The 26,061-nt window shown below is 34.9% G+C and overlaps 1 protein-coding gene across 1 annotated transcript; it reads right to left on the bottom strand.

Annotated features, from left to right (window-relative positions):
• Positions 1–12,234: 12,234 nt before the first annotated feature.
• On the bottom strand, positions 12,235–18,106 carry LOC127107727 (protein TIC 56, chloroplastic). The gene is made up of 5 exons (XM_051045052.1): positions 17,263–18,106; positions 14,290–14,487; positions 13,241–13,523; positions 12,843–13,005; positions 12,235–12,679 (listed from the first exon to the last, which is right to left on the bottom strand). The coding sequence occupies exons 1-5, from the start codon at positions 17,963–17,965 to the stop codon at positions 12,485–12,487; spliced, it is 1,542 nt and encodes a 513-aa protein (XP_050901009.1). The 5' UTR covers positions 17,966–18,106; the 3' UTR covers positions 12,235–12,484.
• Positions 18,107–26,061: the final 7,955 nt, after the last annotated feature.

Raw genomic sequence — 26,061 nt, 5'->3', positions numbered from 1 at the left:
TTGTGGTGATCGATTATGGCCTTAGTTTTCCTTTATTTTGTTTTGGGATTTTAAAATACGACCTGCGTGTCGTGCCTCTCTTTTAATCTCTTAATGTAACTTATTTTCTCATCTCACTCCCTCGTATGTAAAACGAGTTTCTTTTATGTAATATGATATTATGAAGAAAGAGAAGAATACAATATCAAAGGAGGACAACCTTGAAGATCTTGCTTGGAGAAGCTTAGATCGTTATTAAGTTAGCTTAGGTTCTCTCATTGGCTTGGGAGAATAATTGTGCTAGGGGCCATAACTGTTTCATTTTGTATGTATGTTGATGCATGTGAATGTATGTTGATGCATGTGATAGACGATTTATATGATAAATAAGCCGGTGAGATCAGAATAATTGCAAATTCCCTCAAATTAAATATTAAGTTTATGCTTTCCAAGTTTTAGCACTCATCAAGACTAGTAACGAATAATGTAGGTTTTGCCTACGCGAGGTGCATATTCAATATTAGTAAGGTGCGATGGGATAATTGTAATATCCAATTGCTAAAATAATGGGTCAAACTTAACTAAACAAATTATAATAAGATTATATATGTTTAGAAGCAAGAGTTGGAAATGATCCATGTGATGGATTAGAATAGGGAGTTATTCACCCAACTAAAATATTTGAGAGTTGTATTAGATACAATTGGAAGGAGTTCCTACCTAAATAACCTAGTTTTGTGTAATCCGTCTACGCAGACTTAAAACAAAGTGAAATGTGGATCTCGACCCACTAGAAAATCTTCCAACGGGATTTTCCGAATCAAATGGTGAGGGTCAGTTTTTTTAGTAAAATAGTGGGAGCATATTTAATTAAAGGTTTAATTAAATATGTTATTGATACTTATATTTTCATTATTTTCATGTAGATTACCATGACAACAAACACCTCTAACAACATTTTACGGTCAATCCCTGATAAAGAAAAAATTGTCTGGGACAAATTTTCTGGATTGACTCTGAAATCTGAGGATTGACCTCAAACATGATAGAAAGTTGTATGTCTTAGAGAAACATGTTCTTGAAGAGGAATCTCTTATTTCTGCACCTAAGGCAGAAATAGATGCTTATAAGAAGCATGTTGATGATGCCAATGAAACTGATTGCCTCATGCTAGCTACCATGAACTCAGAGTTGCAAAAGCAACATGAAAACATGGCAGCGTTCGATATGATCGAACACCTGAAGATGCTCTATTAAGAGCAGGCAAGGCATGAAAGGTTTGAAGTTTAAAAAGCCCTTTTTCAAGGTAAGTTAGCTCAGGGAGCCCATGTAGGTCCCCACGTGCTCAAGATGATTGGGTATGTGGAGAACCTTGAGAGGTTGGGTTTTCCCCTCGGAAAGGAACTTGCGACTGATTCGATCTTGCAATTGTTGCCAGATAGATTCAGTCAATTTGCCCTTAATTTCAATATGAATGATATGGACAAATCTCTTCCTGAACTGCTAGCCATGTTAAGAACTGCTGAGCAGAATCTGAAGTCAAAAGGGAAGTCCATTTTGATAATCGGAAATGGAAAGAGACAGAACAAAAGACCCACCAAGCAGGGTGATAAAGGGAAAGGCAGGGAAGTTGCCAAACCCAAACCCACTGCTCCTTCTTTGAAGCCTAGTGGAGGCATAACAAAGGAAGGCACCTGCTTCCATTTCGGTAAGATCGGACACTGGAAGAGAAACTACCCAAAGTACCTGGAAGATAAGAAGAATGGAGTAGAGACTTCAACTTGAGGTATTTTTGTTATTGAAATTAATTTATCTACTTGTGCACCACGAGTATTAGATATTGGATGCGGTTCTCACATTTGTATCAATGAGCAGGGGCTAGAAAGGAGTACAGATTTGGCAAAAGATGAAGTTGACCTACGAGTTGGCAATGGAGTAAAGGTTGTTGCTTTAGCCGTAGGAACTTATGTATTGACTTTACCTAGTGGTTTAATAATTCAGTTAGAGAACTGTTATTATGTACCTGCAATTAGTAGGAATATTATTTCCGTTTCTTGTTTGGATAAGTTTGGTTTTTCATTTATAATAAAGAACAATTGTTGCTCCATTTATTTGAATGATATATTCTATGCTACTGCACAAATGAACAATGGACTACATGTCCTTGATCTTGAAATGCCCATTTATAACATTAATACTAAAAGAATGAAACTTAATGAGTTAAATCCAACTTACCTTTGGCATTGTCGATTAGGCCACATAAATGAGAAACGCATTTCCAAACTCCATAAAGATTGACTCTTGGACTCTTTTGATTATGAATCATATGAGACATGCATATCTTGTTTAATTGGAAAGATGACAAAGTCTCCATTCACATGAAAAGGTGAAAGAGCTAATGATCTTTTGGGCCTCATACATACTGATGTATGTGGACCACTGAACATACCAATCAGAGGAGGTTTTCAGTACTTCATCACATTTACTGATGATTTCAATAGATATGGTTATGTGTATTTAATGAAACACAAATCAGAGTCCTTTGAAAAGTTCAAGGAATTCAAGAATGAAGTACAAAAACCAACTAGGTAAGAATATTAAAACTCTTCGATCAGATCGAGGTGGTGAGTATTTAAGCCTAGAGTTTGATGACCATCTGAAAGAGTGTGGGGTCTTATCCCAACTTACTCCTCCTGGAACACCCCAATGGAAAGATGTATCTAAGAGAAGAAATCGAACCTTGTTAGACATGGTCCGATCCATAATGAGTCACACTGATCTTCCAAACTCCTTTTGGGGACATGCACTGTTGACAACAACTTACACACTTAACCGTGTTCCATCCAAAAAGGTTGAGCAGACACCATATGAGACATGGAGTGGTAAGAAACCCCATATGTCTTACATGAAGATTTGGGGTTGTGAAGTTTATGTGAAACAATAAATTTCAACTAAGCTTGAGCCCAAATCTGACAAATTCTTATTTGTGGGATATCCTAAAGAAACAAGAGGGCATTACTTCTACAATCCTTCTGAGGGCAAAATGTTTGTCGCTCGAACTGGAGTTTTCCTAGAAAAGGATTTTATTTCCAAAGAAAACAGTGGAAGGAAAGTAGAGCTTGAAGAAATTCAAGAATCACAAAGAATTGATACACCTATAGAAGAATTAGAGCAGGAAACACAAGTAGTTGTGGAAGAGCAACCTGCTCAAGTAGAACAAGACCAGCGTAGGTCAAGCAGGATATGTCACCTACCTGAGAGATATGGATATCTCATAACTGATCAAGGTGATGTATTATCCATGGATCAAGATGAGCCTGTGACCTACCAAGAGGCCATAACTGGTCCCGAGTTTGAGAAGTGGCTAGAAGCCATGAAATCTGAAATGGATTCCATGTACACAAACCAGGTTTGGACCTTGGTAGAGCCTCTTGTAAGAGTTAACCCTATAGGATGCAAGTGGGTCTTCCAAAAGAAGCCTGACATGGATGGTAAGATACATACCTATAAGGCAAGACTGGTTGCAAAAGGATATAAACAAATTCATGGGGTTGACTATGATGAATCCTTTTCACCAGTTGCAATGCTTAAATCTGTTCGGATTTTACTTGCTATTGTTGTATATCATGATTATGAAATATGGCAGATGGATGTTAAAACTTCTTTCCTCAATGGAAATCTTCTTGAGGATGTGTACATGATACAACTTGAAGGATTTAACATACCAGAAGAAGCCCAAAAGATATGTAAGTTACAAAGATCAATCTATGGATTGAAGCAAGCTTCCAGAAGCTGGAATATTCGTTTTGATGAAACAGTAAAACAATACTGATGCATCAAGAATGAAGATGAGCCTTGTGTCTACAAGAAGGTTAGTGGGAGCATGATCGTCTTCCTGGTATTATATGTAGATGACATATTATTCATTGGAAACGATGTCCCTACCCTACAACAAGTAAAGTCTTTGTTGGGGAAATGCTTTTCTATGAAGGACCTGGGTGAAACAACCTATATGTTAGGAATCAGGATCTATAGAGATAGATCACAAAAACTGCTTGGCCTAAGTCAGAGTACGTACATAGACAAAGTGCTGAGACGCTTTAATATGCATGATTCCAAGAAAGGATTCATACCTATACAACATGGCATATGCCTATCAAAAACATAATACCCTTCAACTAAGGAAGAAAGGGATCCCATGAATAAGATTACATATGCATCTACAATAGGATCTATCATGTATGTCATGTTATGTACTCGACCAAATGTCTCGTATGCTTTAAGTGCAACGAGTAGGTACCAATCTGATCCCGGTGATGCTCATTGGGTAGCTGACAAGAATATCCTTAAGTATTTAAGAAGGACTAAGGACTCATTCTTGATATATGGAGGTTCGAAAGAGCTTGCTATAATTGGATATATCGATGCTAGCTTCCAGACAGATAAGGATGACTTTAGATCGCAATCTGGTTATGTGTTTTGCTTAAATGGTGGTGCTGTGAGCTGGAAAAGTTCAAAGCAAGATACAGTTGTTGATTCTACAATCGAGGCCGAGTATATTGTTGCCTCAGGTGCAACAAAGGAAGCTATTTGGATCAAAAAGTTCATTAGTGAACTTGGCATAGTTCTTAGCATTGTGGATCCCATTGGTCTCTATTGTGATAACAATGGTGCTATCGCACAAGCTAAGTAGCCTAGATCCCACCAACGATCCAAACACATACTTAGGCGTTATCACCTCATTCGAGAGATAATAGATAGAGGATATGTGAAAATATGCAGAGTACCTACACTTGACAATATTGTTGACCCACTAACAAAGCCTCTTGCACAGCATAAGCATGATGACCATACTATATCTATGGGCATTAGGGGTATGCCTGATTGGCTCTAGTGTTAATGGGAGATTGTTGGTGTAAGACCTATAAACCAATACTTTTGGTCTTGTATCGAATTATTTATTAATAATAAAAGGCTTTTTCTTTATTATGTTTGTTTAATAAAGTCTCTAGAATAGATAGTCCGTTTAATGCATCAAGTGTGACTTAATCATGAGATCCCATTAAACATAAGGATATTATTCTTAAAGTATCTGTATTCGAGCTTTGTTATGAAGTGGGATAACATTAAAGCATTAAGACTATTATGTATATAGACTGATGATCACATCTCATGGATCATGAATAAGGAGTTATCAAGTCTTAAACATAGGTATGAATATTAGGAGTAATATTTATACTAGATTGACCCACTATGAGAATTCCATATAGAATGTTATGCAAAGTGTCATAAGTTATTCTCATGGTGATAGTGGTGTATACCACCCTTCGACCTGAAACCACTATGGACCATAGATGTAGAGTCGAGTGCTTTATTGTTGATCAAACATTGTCCGTAACTGGATGACCATAAAGATAGTTGATGGGTACTCCACAAAGCATGCTGAGGGACATGAGTGACCTAGATAGAATTTTCCCATCCTGCGTAACAGAATAAATGTCTACGGGCCCAATATTGAACTGGACAAGGATGACACGGTCTATGCCTTATGTTCAATATAAACATAGGGGCAAAATGGTAATTATATACATAAGTATTATCACAAAAGGATTTGTCAGATCACATGACATTTTCGTGTCTTGGGTAGCAATGATGTGTTGCCAGATACCACTCACTATTTATTATGTTAAATATGTGATTTAATATAATTGATAATGTCGCGAAAACCTACAGGGTCACACACAAAAGGATGGATTGATGAGAGATAGAGTAAATAAGGAACACCGTAAGGTACAATGCACTTAAGTGAATTGTAAAACATTGTAAGGTATGATGTACTTAAGTAGAATACAAAATATGGTAAGGTACCACGCGCTTAAGTGATTTTGGCATATCATAAGATATGGGCCACATACACTTAAGTGGGCTTTTTAGCTTGCAGCCCACACAAGTGGTTCTATAAATAGAACCCTTGTGCAAAAGCATTTGTACAATTGAAATTCAGTTTCTCTCTCTCTCTCTCTCTCTCTCTCTCTCTCACACACACACACACACACACACACACACACACACACACACACACACACTCACTCAAAGCCTTCATTCGTAGCAGCTAACACTGAGATTGAAGGAATCTGTTTGTGTGGACTGAGTAGAGGCGTTGTCACCATTCAACATTCGTGATCACTCCTTAGACCTGCATCAAAGGTTTCAATCACCACAAGAGGTAACTTTTCTATCACTGATCATGCTCATTCATAAGGATCACTAAAGGAGAAATTTTTTAATTCCCGCTGCATTTTGGATCGCTATTCTCCTTCACCTTTGACTATGAGCCAATCATTACTTCAAATCTGACCCGATTGATTTGATCAGACCCCCCCCCCCCCCACCAATATGTGATTGAGTGGAAAAACTCTACCAATTTCCTTAGGTTCGTAATCACGAGGCCCAAACCAATATATTTTTCTCTTTTGCGTTCTGAACCTCCAATGCACCGTGAGATTCCATCACGGTAATCATGAATGAAATACTTTATGTATTGTGCTCCTGAAATTTTTTAAGATAAACAAGTATCTCTTCGTCTAATATGGCATGTGCTTGTGATTTTTTCAGAATGAATGGCCTCACCATTCTCTTTGTGCTTCCCTAATTTGCTTCATTATTTACTTTGACTTATAAGATAAACAAGTATCTATCGGTCTAATATGACATGTGCTTGCATTTTGGCAATGTAAAGCTCCAAAACTAACATCATTGTCTCTAGAGCGGCTACTTTGGCATCCATGTGTTTCATCTTTTGGGGCATTAGCGAACAACAATGCATTAGTGTTAACATATCTGATTGGTCTGACCAAATTGATAGGTTATAATTGTTGCAGAGGGAAATAATATGCAAATACAAATGATAATAACATTTTCAAGTAACATATACTACAACAAAAAAGACATTTAATCTCGGTCGCAAAAGGGATTTAACATCGGTTATAGAGGCGAGGTAACGAAGGGCGTCATAAAAACTTGTCATATTATCCCCTCGGTTTTCAAATAACTAAGTGGTAAAATATTCTTCTCATTGGTCTGATCCCTAACTTCTGCATTTTATTATTTTTATAACTAAATGGCGCGCCCCACACTCCTCTCGGTTAATTAAAAAACAGAGTTAATAGAGAATAATTATTACCTTAGTTTATAATAATAACCTAGGGGCAAACATTGTTATTTAATTTTTTATATATATTTTGGCCATATTTTGAACATGTATTACAAAATCATATTTTGGACATTTCTAAAACAGAAACATTGTACCTTTAGCACATTTCTCAAATATACACATTGTCACAAAAATATGTATTATTTACACCATTTGCAAAGCCAAAATAACACATGTACACCTTATGGTTTTACAATAAATTAAAACTAAAACAAATGATTAACAAACACAAGTAATAATCAAAATGCAAAGTCTTGTAGGTCAATCAAAATTCTCTTCTAGGATTTGTCACCAGTCGTTAAACACCTATAATTTGAACCACAATTGAAACCAATTAAGATCATCAATAATAACAATATTACATCTTTAGCAAAAAAGAATATAAAAAGATAAATGAGTAAATATATATTACTAAGTGATATAAAATATTTAGTTACTAGTTTTCCCATGTCCCCTCTTGATGATCACGACAAATATCTTACACATCATCATCAAAATCATTTTCTTCATATGAGAGACATACACATGTTGCGAAAGAGGGGGTATCAAAATTAAATCTTGATTTTCATCACTATCATGAATATATTTTTCTCGTAGAATAATTGACCAATCTTGTGTTAAAAGGATTAGTGACATAAAAAACTTGTTTTACTTGGGATACCATGATGAATAGTTCATTCGTGTAAGTCGCCTTTCGAAGACTTGAGTATTTATAAGTGAGAGAATCCACCCACCTATCACCTTAAGATCTTAGGTGAATATGTGGTGTGTCTCTCACAAAGGTGTTGCTCCAAAAAGAAGAAGTCTCACAATGTTCAATACTCCATAGTGTTGAGAATGTATCAAGTGTGAGTAATCTGGAAACTTGAGAATTTATAAGTGAGAGAACTCACTCACCTAATGTATCAAGTGTGAGTAATCTGGGAACTTGAGAATTTATAAGTGAGAGAACTCATTCACCTATCACTTTAATATTTTAGGTGAATATGTGATGTGTCTCTCACAAAGGTCTTGCTCCAAAAAGAAGAAGTCACATAATGTTCAATGCTCCATAATAAAAAACTCCCCCAATGTTAGTACAATATATGAAAGTTTTGTTATGCTCTATCAAAAATATTTTTTCACTCACCCAAAAGAATTTTTCCTCGATAAGACTTTTATGAATGTTCAAGTAAGGTTGAACTCCATTAGTGTTATTCAATATATACAAATGTGCTTGAAAAACTACATCTCGGTCAAATATCTTGACATTTAAACCTTGAACACCTCTACTATCATATCTTCCATCAGAACGAGACTCAGGAATTCCTATAGAGTCCGTTTCTAAAAAATAGTTTGTACGAAACTCAATAGTTTCTTCAGTGACGTACAATTCAATGATCGAAGCTTCTGGATGGTGATGATTTCATTGTAACATTTACTTTTAAATTTTTTTTAACGAAAATTGAAGGGTGTTTCTGTTTTGTGGCGTGTTAAGAATTTTGTAATTTTTAGGTATTCATAACTCATTAATCCTTCTAATTAGTGAAATTTAATTCTACTGTGTCTTAGGACGTTATTTTATCTATATGGCCTGAAAACAATTCATTTTTTATTTTTAATTTCAAATATATACTTAGATTTATTGGTTTATGAGTATGTGGAGAATGCTAGTTTAGGTGATGTTGTTTATTTGGTCGAATAGATTTGGAATTTCTCTTGGTGTTACTCAAGGCTTGGCTTATTTACACTATAATTGTGATCTTGATATTGTTCATATTGGTTGATCATGATTTTGTCTTATTTTGCTATTTTTTACTTGCAATTGACCATTGATTGTAATCGTGTGTGTGCTAGCTTTGATAGTTTCCTCTTTCATCACTTTCATACAACACTCACTGAATAATTGACCTGACATTAACATTACACTCCATCTTTCGCCTCTGGTTACGAAGGTCGATGCCAACCTAAAATAGGTTGTTCTCACCAATGCGGTTATTGGTATATTTCTAATGCATTTGAAGACGTCATTCATGCATTCCACAAGGTTTGTTGTCATGTGGCCTCATCGACATCCTCTGTCAAATGCCTTTGTCCATTTCTCTAATGGTATGTTATCTACCCACCTTCATGCATCTGCATTTATCCAATTTCGTCACGGTAATGTTGAAACGACGACTGAGTTAGAGCATACCCTGCATGCACACCGATCATAAGGTTCACCAATATGGAGATGCACCATAGTGATTGTGTTAAATTGCAGTTCAGTATGCTTTAACACATCCCAGATCCCTCGACAAACCTCAGAGAATGACATCTACGAAAAGTTAACGACCAATGGAACTTTAACCCTTGTCAAAGCTTTGCTAGATCTGAGTGTCTAAATTGGAAGCATCGACAATACCATGTCTTAACTGACGCTGTGATGTCAATCGAAGAAAAACCAACTCGTAATTATATGGCTTAGTACAAATCAGTTGGATTTGAGTTCCTCGTCGAGGATATGTTCCTATACGATCCAGCCAGATAACTTACACACAAGAAGGTTCAACATCTAATCCCCCACAATATTGCCAGACCGGTTACTCACAACCCCTTACCCATGAAAATTATCGGCCCATAAATAAACAAAACTATGACCTTAACATGCCAAACACTCAACCATAACACCAAGAGCATACCTCGTACCACCACCAACAAGAAGATCATCATCAAGAAACCCAACATCGTTATGCACCCAACACATCACCCTACCATAGTTGCCTTAGCCAAAACACTCAACGATCATTTAACACCAACCTTCCCTCCTCCTAATATAGCCAAGAAGCTCAAACATCATAAAACTAAAACATGCAACAACCATATGACTACCAAACACCACAACAACCATTTCAACCTTTCCTCGACGCATCATTCACATTAATGTCGTCCTTCAATTGTCCCGGTCGCCCTCTGGCATGGTCACGAACTCAGCTATGGCAGTAGCGCTTCATTCCATACACAAGACTACGCGGATTTGTCTGAATATCTTAGGGAATCTTCTGCAGGTGGTGGTGATGTTCCTGCGCCCTCAAATCCTCAAACACTTGGGGTGAATCATATCAACGTGGGTTAGGACCACGTATTTGGGTAGCTAGGGGATGTGGTACCGGAGGTCGGTTAGGTCATCCTGGTCAACGACATTAGTCTTTTTGATATTCGTATGTAAATGTATATTAATATTAATACTAATTGATCCGATTTCAACTTTTATATAAAATGTACATTGTTTTTCAAAAAAATTATACAACACACATATGTGCCAGACCAATTGGTGCCTCATATTAAATCTAACACATATGCGCCAATTGAATTGACAACACTAGGTGCATAAGCCAATCAATTTGGCGCCACCTTTTTAACTTAAAGAGCAGACATCAATTCATCTGACATCAGTTCTTCAAAGTGGGTTATTTTGAAAAATTATCTGAAATATGGATTATTTTGAGATTTTTTTTTTGAAAAACTGGATTATTTGAGTAAAAAAATCACTTAAATGTCCATAGTTTTTAAGGAATCGCATGATTAAAAAATAATTATTGAAAATCACACTGTTTGATACAATTAAATACAAGCATGTTTGTTTTAACTTTAAAATAATAAATATTTTGTTTCTATTTTTATAAATAATTTATATAATTTTTTTTTCAAAATATTAAAAAAAAGAAGTTATTTTTTATAAATTAAAAAACTAATATTAACATCTTATAACATAAACAGGCATTATTGAAGATGAAAACATAGTCGAAATTATAATTTATTTTTATGACAAATTATTTGAAATAACTTAAGAATTAAGTGATTTTGGTAAATTTTGATATCTAAAAAATGTTATAATAAAAGGATAAAAGAATAATTATCCAAACCAATTTTTAATTCAATTTTTTTAAACAAAAAGTTATAAACTATAATTTTTTTTTTTTGAAACAATATGCTCTATATATAACAATTTTAAAATTATAATTTTCAATTAAAAAATAAACAAACATCTAAGCATCGGTTGAACTCTAGTAGTGGTAACAAAAATAATGCTAAACATAAGATAAATTAAGATTTAAATAAAGTACTCTTAAAATAAATAAATAAATAAAATTTACATAAGAGATATTTGAACTAAAGATACACTTGTTGACAATGATAATGGTGACACTGAAAATTCAACATCAAAGGATGGACAATAGAGATCTGATAAAGGCTCTACTAGAAAACAACCGTTTTTTAGAGATTTGATAAGGACTCTATTACTTGTTTCAATTCAATTTGAATTAAAAAATTAAAGGATTTGATTTATGTTACTTGCTTAGTTTTTTATAATGAGAATTTTTCTTTCCACTCTAAGAATTGCTCAGTAAAAAACTAAAACTACTTTTGAAATACAGAAATATATTTATGAACATACCACAATCACTGAAATATATTTATGGACATACCACATTCACTCAGATTTTAATTCTATATAAAAAAATAAAAATGTATCTCCGTATATACAAAAATGTATTTACAAATGAATTTTTAATAAAATACACAACAGACTCTTTTCCTTATTCTTCTATCTCATTTTCAACATACTTTCTCAACTTTTAAACTCTCTCGGCTTACTTTCAAATTTCTACTCTCCGTATCCAATCAATCAAAATATTTAACATCAAACTCACATTTAATAAATTTTTGATTTTTCTATGCATTAGATTTATATATGTGCATTTGTAAAAATTGAATATTAGATTATATAATAAATAATTTAGTTAGCTCATGTAATTGAACAATGTGTTTGATAGATAGTATAATAAACAATACTTTTGAGAAAGTTAAATTTCCATGCATTTCCGCCATTATCTTTTTTTAGTGGTAGGTTATACGGAAATACACTTCTGTATTTATTCAAAACTTGAATTTCAATAAATACAAAAGTGTATTTCCGTATTATGTCTATAAGCATTGTTTGACTTGATTTTCTGTGTTTCATCTGAGTTTGATTTTTCTATAATATAATAATATTGTGGTTTAATTATAGACAACATAGCTAATAACCAAGATCGAACGAGACTCAATAGAGTATCGTAGCATCGGTTCGTAGGAAAAGAACCTGACCCTCACAACTGTCCGTTCTAGTTTGTTTACATTTTCATCGTTTTAGCCCAATAAATAGGCAAATACATTGTCTTTGGAAATTATTTTACATTGGTCAGTTCAAAGTGAATAAATTTAAAAAAGCTGAACTACTAAGCACAATGAAGTTGCATAAATTGCATAAGAAATGGCACTATGGGAATTCTAATATTTAGGCCATTCCTCCTTAACCAACTTCCTTTTAAGGCGGGCCTCTCTCTTCATCTTCTTCTTCATTTCCACAATTCTTGTTTCAAAATCCTGCATCATTTTTTTGCTAATTTTCTCAAAGCCAGGAAAGTCCGCCATCAATGCTTCATACGCTAGACTGCTGATGCCTTTAGCCGCTGCATAATACCTCTGCAAATAATCAAAGCAGATCAAATTTGTATTTTCCCTTTACCAAGATATGAAACATAAGAGCTGAAATTGGTAAAGCATGCCATAATACAAAAGAAAAAGCTAGAGAAAACAAAAAACTCAATGAACGATTCCAAATTCTTTGATGGAAAAACATGCTTACCATCACGTCCTCATTCCATCGTCTGAGGAATGGCGGACCAGTGTTGTACGAACCAAGTGGTACACGGTGCCATTTACCATTGAACGCTATGCGATCCATTGCTTGTTCTATGCTCAGAACTTCCCATGGTCTCAATCCTGGAATCATTTTTGCCAACTGTTGCCTAGGGAGCAGATAAGAAGGCAAGAGTTAGTAACAATAATTAAGACAACATAGCAATCACAATTTACTCAAATAGTTATTTGACAAACTTTTGTACTATGCTATAGCGCTATTAGCCCGTTAATTAACAACACTGCATTTTATTAAAACTTCCTACTTATTTTGGAGAAAACCTTGTGAAAATGGAAGTAAAAGCAGATAGAAAGTATATTCATATTACATACTGGCGGACATACCTTAGATCTTTAGGAATGGACTTGTTGGGCATGTGATCCTGTTCTAAAGTAGGGGTCAGTTCAGGGCCACTAGCCCAAAGAAACAGGGCATGACTTGGAATTCTAACTCCAGGCCAAATGCCGTCATTAGCTTCCATCACTGCTAAATCACGCCTCTTGCTTTCTATCGCCTCTTCTTGAAGCTGCTTATAAGACTTCTTTTCAAATCCCTTAAGAGGAACCCATGGTGGTATACCATTTTGTAGTTTGTGAAAGAAAGCTGTTGCTGAAGCTGTAAGTCGAGCTAAAAAATTGCCAAAAGAAAAGAATTAGATTTGTCGGATATGAAAGTTCAACGCTTGGCAGATTAGTTTAATATGCTGTATTTCTTTAACATCGAATGATTCATTGACATACTTTTGCACTACTTCAATTTGATGGGTAATTATGGTAATATGCCAAGTAAATGTTCCTTATTAGTTACTCTCTCCGTCCCACAATGAGTGATTCATTTGGAATAAAATAATGTTCCAAAATGAATGGTCCATTTCAATTTCCAATACATTTTTTCCAATCCTACCCTCTAATTAGTATCACTTTTATCATTTTCAATACTTGACAAGGGCACTTTAGTAAAAATATCATTTTCTCTATTCCATTTATTCATTTTTCTTAATCTATGTGAAATGGTCAACTGGATCACTCATTGTGGGACGGAGGGAGTATAACACACCGATGAGTATCCAAATCATTTGAAATTTGACATGCATGATCACAAATATAATATCACATAAATAATGGTGTCACTTTCTCGACATAGCTAAAAATGGTTGTCAGGCAAACAAAATCCGACGTTTATAATTTTCCATAAATAAAAGACTGTTTATATGAAGTCAATAGATTATCAGAACAAAATATATTAACAACAACAACAGTCAGGCCTTATCCCACTAAGCGGGGTCGGCTACATGGATCAAATTCTGTCATAATGTGCTATCATCATGTTTCTATTTAATTCGTATCACAGCAAAATATATTCAATAAAGTAAATAAGATGGAACTCAACATACCATCCCAAGTTGCGATTGCACGCTCCATTCCATAAATCATATGGATGGGCGCCCATTCATCCATATCCTCACCCCAAATGAAAGTGTTTTTATCAATAACCCCGCCACCCCAAGCAGTTCTAAGTGTTTGCAATGCCAACGGCCCTCGTGTCCGACCCAGCCGATCCTTATAGAACCATACACCACTCCTCATGATAACTAAATCAAATAGAAAATAGAAAATAGAAACAATGTTATACACAATGAAACAAAGCAAAAACACTGAGAAGATACATGAACTAATGTGATAGTTATATTCATCCAGAGTTTAATATTTTACCACATAACCTTCAACAAAGATGATATGGATTGGATATCATACATTTGATTCATGTGTCGTAATAATTAATTAGTTATAGAACTACATAGCCTGCACAACTATCCTTTCTAAATTATCCTAAACAAACTTTCATTTTTTTCAAAAGAAAAACAAAAGAAGCGGCAGATAGGTTGTTCCACAACCAATGTGGGGTGCGTTTGAGTTAGTGGCTATCTATCAATGAAAGATTGCCAACAGAAATGAACCCAAAATAAATGATTGGTGAGTCTGTGATAATAAAGTAAACCGCGACACCAACATTAACCGCAACACTCAAAGATTAGTCTCGCAATCATGCACATGGACACCCAAAGAAAGACAGAAAAGTTGATTGACGCAACTATACATACGGGCAACCAAAGAAAGATACAGAAAAAATAATCTTAATTGAAAAACATCCCAAGTTACCAAGCATGCTTTCCAAAAATAAAAAATAAGATAGCATTTAGTATATAGGTATATAGGTTAGAACAGGGCATATCTAAAACAGAACTATAAGAACTTAACATAGAAAAACAGGAACAGTTTCATTTCATCCAAAAAAATGCCAAAGAAAACAGAAAAGAAAGACAGTTCTATTTAGATCTTTCCTTTGCGGCTGTGCCATATCTATACGCTTGGCATTCAAACAGCAGCGAGAGACGGCTGTTCTGTTTGTTTGTCTTTAGTTACACTCAAACAATGGAATAAAAAATGTATCGCTTTTCTTGTGTTTCTACTTTCAATAAGTATTGACAAATAGTGTAACAGAAGAACAAATTGCTATTGTCCCTCAATATGTGATTTAGTTCATCGGGCCATCAAATAGTGGTGAGCTATAACGCTGTAACATGGCAGAATTTCAACAAACCTCTAGTTTTTGCAATTCACAATTGACAATACTACTTTGAAGTTTGAATGTAGACCAAACATAAAACAAAACTCACTTGTTCTAATTTGTTTCAACCTGTCTGCAAAGCTAAGAAGTAAAAAGCTGATACATAGAGCTACTATTTAGCACAGAAGATATTTGTAAACAAAGTGACATCAATTCCAGTATTAGGGTTTTAACTGTTTGAATCATATAACAGCCACTTTCGGGTAACCTATTGAGTGAATTAAGTAATCTTAGCAATTGATTTTACTCACTAATACTATGTGCTCATGAATAACAAATCAGAGTGTGTTGGAATAACACGAGTTGATTTTCTAACAAATGATTGAAATGTCTAACTTTACTTTCTAAAGTTCACTTAGGAGTAATCAAATCCAGTTAAATTACCTACATATCACATCTCGGTCTGTCGCGGTGAGACTTGGATTCCATACAGTTAGAGAAAGCACACAATATAGTGAAGGCATTCCAATTGTTAGATGCAGATTGAAAATCTCATATTTTAACTTCACCATTTCAAATCTAAAATATATCTCGAAGTATTAGTCACCCTTTATTCATCTAACAACCAAAATCACCGTGTGGCTACCGAGAATCCAATTTTGTAATGAGGTTTAGAAATTAGTCTCGTGTCTATGTTTACCAACACTAGATCAAAGAATCTAAACAAAACTAAATAATTGAACATTTCAATAGACACATATTCAAGCACATAATTGCAAATTGGTTCTGACTTCTCTAAGGTGAGAATTATGGATCATTGAATAGAAAATCAAATTTAGATATTGCAATATATCATAACAAATCATGCATTTGTTGAAATAAAAATCATTTATTTTCTCACTATAGAGGAGACAATTTCTTGCAAATTTGAATTCCATGTGCACGCACAATTGAATAATCTCCAATTTAAACCATCGAATCAACATTGGATGGCTCCAAATTCAACTTTGTATTATAGACTCGGTTAATTGTAGACTTGATAAATGGATCAAAAGGTCAAACTCTTATGACTCAATGTTTTAATAATCAAACCGAACAGTTGAACTGAATCATAAACCAACATTGTCTGTAGTTTGATTATTTGAACGGTTAGACCGCAGTTTTGTCCCCGTTCGAACAATGTAAAGCATTAAACCATAACCCAAAGGTTTCACTCATTCGAACAATTTAAAGCATTTAAACTTTTGGTTCCGTTTTTAAAACATTATTAAATGCGCGAATTGTAGCTACACAAAATCTACAACTACAATCCAAATGCAAATTCAAAATTAAGTCAATTTGGAAAAACTTCCAATCATACGCAAAATGAAGTCAATTTGAATTACATACGCAGACACAATCAAATAATCTCCAATTTAAACCATAGAATCAACATTGGATGACTCACAATCCAACTTTGTATTGTAGACTCGGTTAATCAATCCAACGGTCAAAATGTTATGACTCAATGTTTTAATAATCGAACTCAACAGTTGAACTGAATCATAAACCAACACTATCTCTAGTTTGACTATTTGAGCGGATAGACCGTAGTTTTGTCCTGGTTCGAACAATGTAAAGTATTTAAACCATAACCACCCAAAGGTTTCACTCGTTTGAACTTTTGGTTCCGTTTTTATAGCATTAATAGGAATGTGTCAAATGCGTGATTTTTAGCTACACAAAATTTACAACTACAAGCCAAATGCCAAATGCCAAATGCAAATTCAAAATGAACTCAATTTGAAAAAAAACTTACAATCATAGTATCGTCTCTCAAGCTTCTTATATCCAATAGCTTGAGCAGCATCAATAGGTTTCCCAGAAGGATAAGGCCTTTGCCAAAACCCCCAAATCCCAAGATAAAACTGTCTAGCAAAATCCCAAAACTTAGCCTTCGCCGTGAACCTCGTCTGAGATTTCCTCGGCATCGGCCTTCCATCAAGCCCAATAACATTCGGCACCTTCTTCCAAACATCTCTATCTTCTCTCTTAAACGGTTTCTCATTCTTCTTCAACTCAATCTCATGCATCTTATCCGCCACAAACTCAGCTCTCATCAGAAACTCTATAACCGGATTGTTCCTCATTGTTTCCATAAACTCTTCATTCTCGTTCATTTCTTGTTCAGTCGCGTTAGGGTTTGATTCAAACTCTTGGTTTTCGTTGAGGACTTTTTCTACCTGTGGTGTGTGCCTGTGGTCGGGGAGATTCTCGCATTCCCAGAAATATTGTTGAACAATTTTGGTGAATGGAAAGGGCTCGTAGTCTTCATCGGTGACGGCGGTGGTTGTGGTGGTGTTGGTGTTGGTGTTGGTGGTAGAGAGAGATGTGGAAGCGAAATTGGAGGGAGATTGGGAGAGATTGAAGAGGGCGTTGAGAGGAGGAAGAGGGAGAGGGTTTGGTGGTTTTGAGAATGGGAACCAGTTTCCACTGAAAGGGTTGAAGTTAATGGAAGACATTGAAGAAGACGAAGAAGAAGAATGAAAGGGTTTAGTTGAGGTGTAAGGATAATAGAGTGAGAGAGAGTGAAAACATTTGAAAATGAGGAAGAAAAAGTGAAAACTGTTATTATCATTACAGACAAATGCATTAACAAATTCAACTAAGGATCCATCACAATTGGATGGATACTAACTACACTAACAAAAGGACTACACTGTAATTAACAAATTTCTTACAAAATTCATGAGCAATTTTCAACTAACTATCCATCACAATGGGATGAATAATAACTCCCTTATTTGCCACGTGTTCTATTTTTTCTCCAATCCATTCTTCTTTCATTCATATTTTCTTCTACATATCATGCATTCTTCTTCTTTCATGACAATATTTAATGATTTCTTCTAGATTTCATTCTTCCTTCTACTTTTCATAATCATTTTCGTTTTGGGTAAACAATTGTTTATGACTTTCTAGTTTTATCATATTACATGATTTTGGATTTGGAATTTGTTTTATATTTTTTCAGTTTCAGTATTCCTTTGATGATTCTTGGTGTTTTTAGTTTTTATTTTTTAATGTCTGTTTATGTCAAGCTTCTTGATTTTATATTTATCAATGTCTGATTTTCGATAAAACCATAAAATTTCCAAGCTTTCTCATTTTAAGCATGATATGTATTTGGATTTGTGATTAAAATTTACATGTCATAGACTTTGCATTTGACTCTCTCTGTTTCTATTGATGACGCCTCTTTTAAAAAGAAGCATGTATCTATTTACCTGTCATAGACTTTTCATTTGACTCTCTATGTTTCTATCGATGACGTATGCCTCTTTTAAAAAGAAACATGCATCTATTTACATGTTATAGACTTTGCATTTCACCTCTCTGTTTCTATTGTTGACGCCTCTTTTAAAAAGAAACATGCATCTGACTTTGAATCTGCTCGTAAAAGAATGTATCTGGTGATGCCCTCTCTGAGACACATGTTATTGCTAAGTTTATTGGTTAGAAGACACATGCTTCTGGTCCATCTAAGGTTGTTCATCAGAAAATCTGCATTCATAAGATTTCTAAAGATCGTTGGTGAGAAGACCTCTCATACTTCTGGTACATCTAAGGTTGCTAAAGTTGTCGGTGAGAAGAACGGTGTTCTTATAAGAACCCTAATGCTATCGAGCCTTATGCTTATGGTACATCTACCGCGCCGTTATTATTAGTAAATAATGACTAAAATGAGAAATGATATGAAGCTCCTCCGTGATTCCGGATACTGTAGTGAAAATTGTAACTATCTGAATTTGAAATTAATTATTTAATTGAATTCTAATTTGCTTTATTTTTTAGTGTAGTTGAATTTATATGATTTATTTAACCATTATGTCATTTTTGAGTATTTAAATAGTGAGGTATGAGGTAGAATTTTAATAAAAATGATGGAGTAAAGAGGAAGAGCCCAAGAGTTGTGGGAGAATTGTGAATTAACAAAAAAATACTATTAGGTATTTTATATTGAAAAGTGAAGGGAGTGGAGTTTTTTTAGTTTGATAAGTGAAAAGTTAAAAGGGAGAAAGAGGCCAGGAATTCTAAGGAGAACTCTAGGAAGGAGAAATCATAATCAAAGCTTAGAATTCTTTGTTGAAATTAAGGTAGGGGGAAATTACTCTTATATGGGTGTCAAATACATGAAGAGTAGAGAGATCCTCACCCTCCTCTAGGTTTTTCTCACGTTTTTTTTTTCATTGTTGATGTTTTATGAGTTTTGAATGATGTTGTGTAAAATCTGTGATAATTGTTATGAAATTCGTGTTCTATTTTATTGATGAATTTCATGTATGATATGTATGTGCAAATCTAAGTTTGAATGTTTATGTTCACGAGGGTTTTGGTTTGATAAACATGTTCTTAGATTTAGAATATATTGACGATTTTGTGATAAATCAACGTTAATATGTCAAATATGTGTGGTAATTGATGTGTTATATGAGTATGTTTGATTACTCATGTTCAAATTGAAGTTGGGATAGGTCTAGGTCGGAGAAATTTGGCTTAAAAGTGGATTTCTCGTTAAAATTTAGCAAAAAATGTTGCAGACCGATTTGATTTGAATCATGGGGCTACACTGTAAATTTTGATTCGAATCATAGCCTCTTGGTGGCCTCTGCCTGATTTGATTCGAATCACAAATTACACCTGATTCGAATCATGAAGACATATTTTGTTTAAGCTTTTATCATAACTTGAGTTTCGTGACTCCGTTTGAAGCGCGGTTTGAAGCGTTAGGAAGCTAATGCGTAAGACTACAATATGGTAAGGTCTTGGGAGGTTAAACATGTACAGGGGAACCTAAATGTAATATTTCATTATGGTGTTTATAATATGAGTGAATTGTTTAGTCATCTGACATGATTCAAAGTCGAGTTGGTGAGTACTGTTGAGTAAGGAGATGATTATATATTAGTGATTTTTGATGAATAATTGTGTTATATATATATATATATATATATATATATATATATATATATATATATATATATATATATATATATATATATATATGCTCAATTATGGTGAGATATGTGATTCAGAGAGAAACTGTTGGTGATGATTTATTGCATTTATATTATTTGAAATTTCACGCATCATGTATGTTAGAGATATGTGTGCGGACTCGGGTCCAATTGGTGGCGATTGATGATGAGACTAAATCAATAACATAACTCAGATGTCTAAATATTGGTGATGAGACTAAATCAGTAATAACTCAGATGTCCAACTATTGGTGATGAGATTGTTCAGTAACATAACTATAGCATCTAATTGGTGAGTAGGATGGTACCACATGCATTTGATGATGAGGAGATGAGTATATTGCATATACATTTGCACTTGTAATTGGTGATGAATATAATTACAATTGGTGACGTATGTGATTGTATTTAGCGACGATTGTACTCGAGTTATGAACAAGTTGACTATTGGTGAAAAGGGTGAATAATATGAATATGTTGATATGTTAATGATTGGTGATAATTGTGATTGTTTTATAAAATGTTGATTATTTGTTATGATTGAGATTGTTTTATAAATATGTTGATGATTGGTGATGATTATGATTATTTTATAAATATGTTGATAATTATTGAGAGTTGTGAATGACATGATTGAGTTGATGTTTGGTGTGTACTACCCTTTATTACTTTTGCACCGTTAACATATTTTAAATGTATCCTCACCCCTGCTTACTTTTTTTGTGGTGTTATGTACTTTTTTATGGTTTGTGGTGTTATGTACTCCTTTGGGGTACATATAATTATGTACTCCTTTGGACCAATGTGTAGTGGAAATGGGCAATTAGGCCAAAGTATGTCGAACAAATGGTACAATTGAGTTGCATCTTCTCCCTATTAATTAATTAGTTTGAATGTGAGATACATTAGTTTGAATTTATTCTACATCTTAACATTCCAAAGCATCGTTAGGGGAGAATAACATCGTTGAATGGGTTATTAATATATCCAATAATATACAAATTTCCTCAATAGAAATACATTAGTGATGTAGACAGAAACCAAATTCATAAACTGCAAAATAATAAAGAATTTCCATCCCACCTAGTTCCGTCTTAAATATGACATAACTAAAACAAACAGTTAGTGTAATATACAAAGTCCTCGACCAAAGCATTGAGACAAGGTTCATTCTGAGTTGTGTATGGAGTAGTCTGGAGGAGTAGTATGTGTTGAGTGTAGTGGTGGTTGACAAAGTGTAGTTTAATTTGAAGTTGGTTCAGTCAAGAACAGGAAAATCTTTTAAATGATTGCTAACAATGTAATTTTCATATAAGGTGCACAGTAAGAATGAACCCTTTATATAGCAATATAAAGCTGTGAGTATTGTAAAGCTATGAGTATTATGATGGTTATGAATCATTTTTTAGGCATAGAAAAACCTGAAGCTATTTTATTGCACATGCAATTTTATTAAAGCTAATGCAATTTTCCTTTTAGGCAAGTCCCACATTGATTTTGTTTCAAATATTGGAAGAGTTTATAAAGCTTCAACATACATAAGTTATTGCTTAAGTGAAATAGAATGATAATGTGTCGGTTGGACAATTGGTGTATCTAATGAGCTTTAATTTTAAAAGTTTTAACTAATTAATTAGTTTAGAAATATACTAATTCAATTTATTAAATATTAATTCATTTAAAAACATATTAATTAATAATTATCCTAGTCACCCTTGCTACCTAATTAATTTTTTTTCATCCCAATCATCAATGACACGTCTGTAAAAGTGGAGAAGGACCACAAAAATCCAAATATCATCAAAATTAAGGGATCAAAATCACAGGTTTTGTAATAGGGGTACCAATTGTTTAAAATGCCCTAACTAGGGGGACAAAAAGTGCATTTAAGCCTAAAAAGAAATATAATAAGCATATAAGGATATTGTAGCATCACACTGACATATCACAACCAACAACACAAGGATTACATCACCTCTGCATTTGATTCACCATACAAGTTCGTACAAGAATATTGATGCCCACATTGAGACCCGATAAAAGATAACTCATTTTTCATAGATCCATTGTCATGGAGGTGGCCATAATCCAAACTCCCCCCAAAATGCTCACAAGTCGAATCCACTCGTCTAAACCACCAATCATAAAATAGAAACTGTAGACCCAATAAATCACCATCCTAGAGGCGTGTAGATGGAGAGAAAAGTCTCACCTTTCTATGTTCTCGATTATTGAGAAATAATGAGGTAGATGTTGGTGCAAAGGTAGAATAAATGATGAATGGAAATATTCTATTAAGAGAATGACGGCTACAAAACATGATACAAGTTACAATGATTGTCACCCTATTTATAAGCTAAAACTAGGGTTACTATAATAGGATAAAATACTAAAATACCCTCTAACAAACTTAGGGGCTAAGAAAATAGTACAACTAATAAATATGAATTACTTCTAATACCATCCCTTAATTCATATTCCATCAAAACTTGTAACACCAATTCCATCCCTTAATCTGAGAAATTGGTCAGTCTTGATAGCTTTCGTCAGAACATCTGCCAACTGTTTCTGAGTGCTGCAGTGTACAACTTCTAACACTCCCCTCTGAACTTGATGTCTCAGAAAATGATACTTGGTCTCAATGTGCTTGCTTCTCCCATGCAACACTGGGTTTCTGGCAAGATTGATTGCAGACTTGTTGTCAATCATCAGCTTCAGAGGTTTGTTTACTTTAATCTTCAGATCCTGCAATAGATTCAGAATCCACACAGCTTGGCATGCAGTAACAACACCTGCAATGTATTCAGCTTCACAAGTTGACAACGCAACAACAGGTTGTTTCTTGGAACACCAAGAAATGGGACCTCCCAGAAATTTGAATAAGTACCCAGACGTACTTCTTCTGTCAACTCTGTCTCCACACCAATCAGAATCTGAATAACTCAGAAGTTCTGACTCATCCTTTCTTCCAGAAGGAAATAATACTCCATACTTCAGAGTTCCCTTGATATACCTCAGAATCCTGACTGCAGCTTGGTAATGGGACCACTTAGGTTTACTCATGAACCTACTAACCATCCCAACTGAATAGCAAATATCAGGTCTGGTATTGCACAAATACCTCAGAGAACCAACCAACTGTTTGAAGGTTGTAGCGTCCACATCCTTTCCATCAAAGTCAGAATCCAGTTTCTGATTTGTATCAGAAGGTGTGACAGCAATCTTACAATTCTTCAGTTCAAATCTCTTCAGAAGTTCTAATTCATACTTGAGCTGATGCAAAATAATACCTTTCTCAGAGTATCTGAACTCCATCCCTAGAAAGTATGTCATTTTGCCTAGATCAGTCATTTCGAATTCATTCATCAGAACTTTCTTGAACTTGGCTATCTCCTGTTCAGAACTTCCAGTTAGCAGTATATCATCAACATATAAACATACCAGAGTCATATTTCCTTCAGAAGTATGCTGAACATAGACACCGTATTCCATCTCACATTTCTGAAAGCCTTGCTTCTTGAAAAATGAATCAATCTTCTGATTCCAAGCTCTGGGCGCTTGTTTCAATCCATATAGAGCTTTGTATAATCTGTACACCATCCCTTCCTGATTCTTTTTCACAAATCCAGGAGGTTGTGACACGTAAACTTCTTCTTCTAATGGACCGTTCAGAAATGCAGATTTTACATCTAAATGCATCAGAGGCCAATTCCTGTTAGCAGCTATTGCAATCACCATTCTGATTGTTTCATGTCTTGCTACAGGTGCAAACACTTCAGAGTAATCCAGCCCAGGTTTCTGTAGAAATCCTCTGGCTACCAACCTTGCTTTATGTTTGCCAATTGAACCATCTGGCTTTAACTTCTGCTTGAAAACCCATCTGACGCTGATGGCTATCTTGTCTTTTGGAAGTTCTGTCAGCTTCCAAGTCTTGTTTCTCTCTATAGCATCAAGTTCTTCTTTCATGGCCTTCAGCCAGAGCTTCTGCTTAAGAGCCTCTTCTGTACTTATGGGTTCAGAGTCTACTAACATGGCACACTGAATAACTTCTCCTTCAGAGTCTACTTCAATGTCTTGCAGCATGTCAAATTCTGCATATCTTCTGGGGATGTTTCTGATTCTTTGTGGTCTCTGAACTTGTTCAGAGTCTTGAGCTTCAGAGTTTCTAGCTTCAGATGGTTGACTTCCTCCAGAGCTTTGATCATCTTCAGGGTCTGACATATTTCCAGAGTCTGAATTGCCACCAGAATCTGGATTACCATCAGAGTCTGGGTCATCAGAGTCTGGATCATCAGAGTCACCTTCATCTTCTGAGTCTTCTCCAGAGTCAGACTCACTATCAGAATCAGAATCAACGTCAGAGTTTACTCCAACTTCAGAAATTCTTAACTCTGACCTTTCTTCAGAAGTTCTAACATCAGAATCAGATTGAGACTTATCCCAATTCCAAACTTCTGATTCCTTCACAATCACATCTCTGCTGAATTCAATTTTATTGGTTTCTGGACAATAGAGCTTGTATGCACCTGTACTGTGGTACCCTATCAGAATCATCACTTTGCTTCTATCATCCAGCTTCTGTCTTCTAGCTTCTGGAACATGTTTATAGCAAACAGAACCAAACACCTTCAGATGACTAACACTTTGCTTATCTCCAGTCCACTTCTGTATTGGAACTATTTCCTTCAACTTCTTCGTAGGACATCGGTTGAGTACATACGTTGCAGTGGCAACAGCTTCTCCCCAGAGCTTCTGAGGAAGCTTCTTCTCCTTTAGCATGCTTCTCACCATATCAAGCAAAGTGCGGTTTCTTCTTTCAGCAAGACCATTGTGTTGAGGGGTATAAGGAGCAGTAACCTCATGCTCAATTCCATTCTCCTCACAGAACTTCTGGAACTCTTTGGAGTTATACTCACCTCCACCGTCAGTTCTAAGAATCTTCAACTTCTGACCACTCTGATTCTCAGCCTTCATTCTGAACTTCTTGAATTCATCAAACACCTCGTGTTTAAACTTAATAAGGGATGCCCATGTCATTCTTGTGAATTCATCAACAAATATCACAAAGTATTTATTCCCTCCAATCGATGCTACTGGAAATGGACCACACACATCAGAGTGTACAACTCCCAAGGCATGTTTTGCTCTTGGAGCAGTTTCTGACGCAAATGGCAATCGTGGTTGTTTTCCTTCCATGCAAACTTTGCATGACTTTTCAGGCTTCTTAATTGCAGGAATTCCATGTACCAACTTCTTTGAATTCAGATGTTTTAAGCTTCTGAAATTCAAATGACCAAATCTTCTATGCCACAGCTCACTCTCCTTCTCAGCACTTGTTGCACTAAGACATTCTGAGTCTGCAGTTCTGACATTCACCTTGAATGTTCTATTCCTTCCCTGTTCTGACTCCATAATCAACTTCTGATTGCAGTCATACAACTTCAGAAGATTGTCCTTCATGATAACTGAAAAACCTTTCTCAATTAATTGTCCCACACTCATCAGATTGCTTCTGATGCCAGGTACATACCACACGTTCTGAATCAATGCTGTTTTCCCATTGTTCAGAATCACTCTAA

This window comes from Lathyrus oleraceus, chromosome 7 (assembly GCF_024323335.1).
Source record: "Lathyrus oleraceus cultivar Zhongwan6 chromosome 7, CAAS_Psat_ZW6_1.0, whole genome shotgun sequence".
Taxonomy (NCBI): Eukaryota; Viridiplantae; Streptophyta; class Magnoliopsida; order Fabales; family Fabaceae; genus Lathyrus; species Lathyrus oleraceus.
This window is presented reverse-complemented; position numbering and strand designations above follow the sequence as displayed.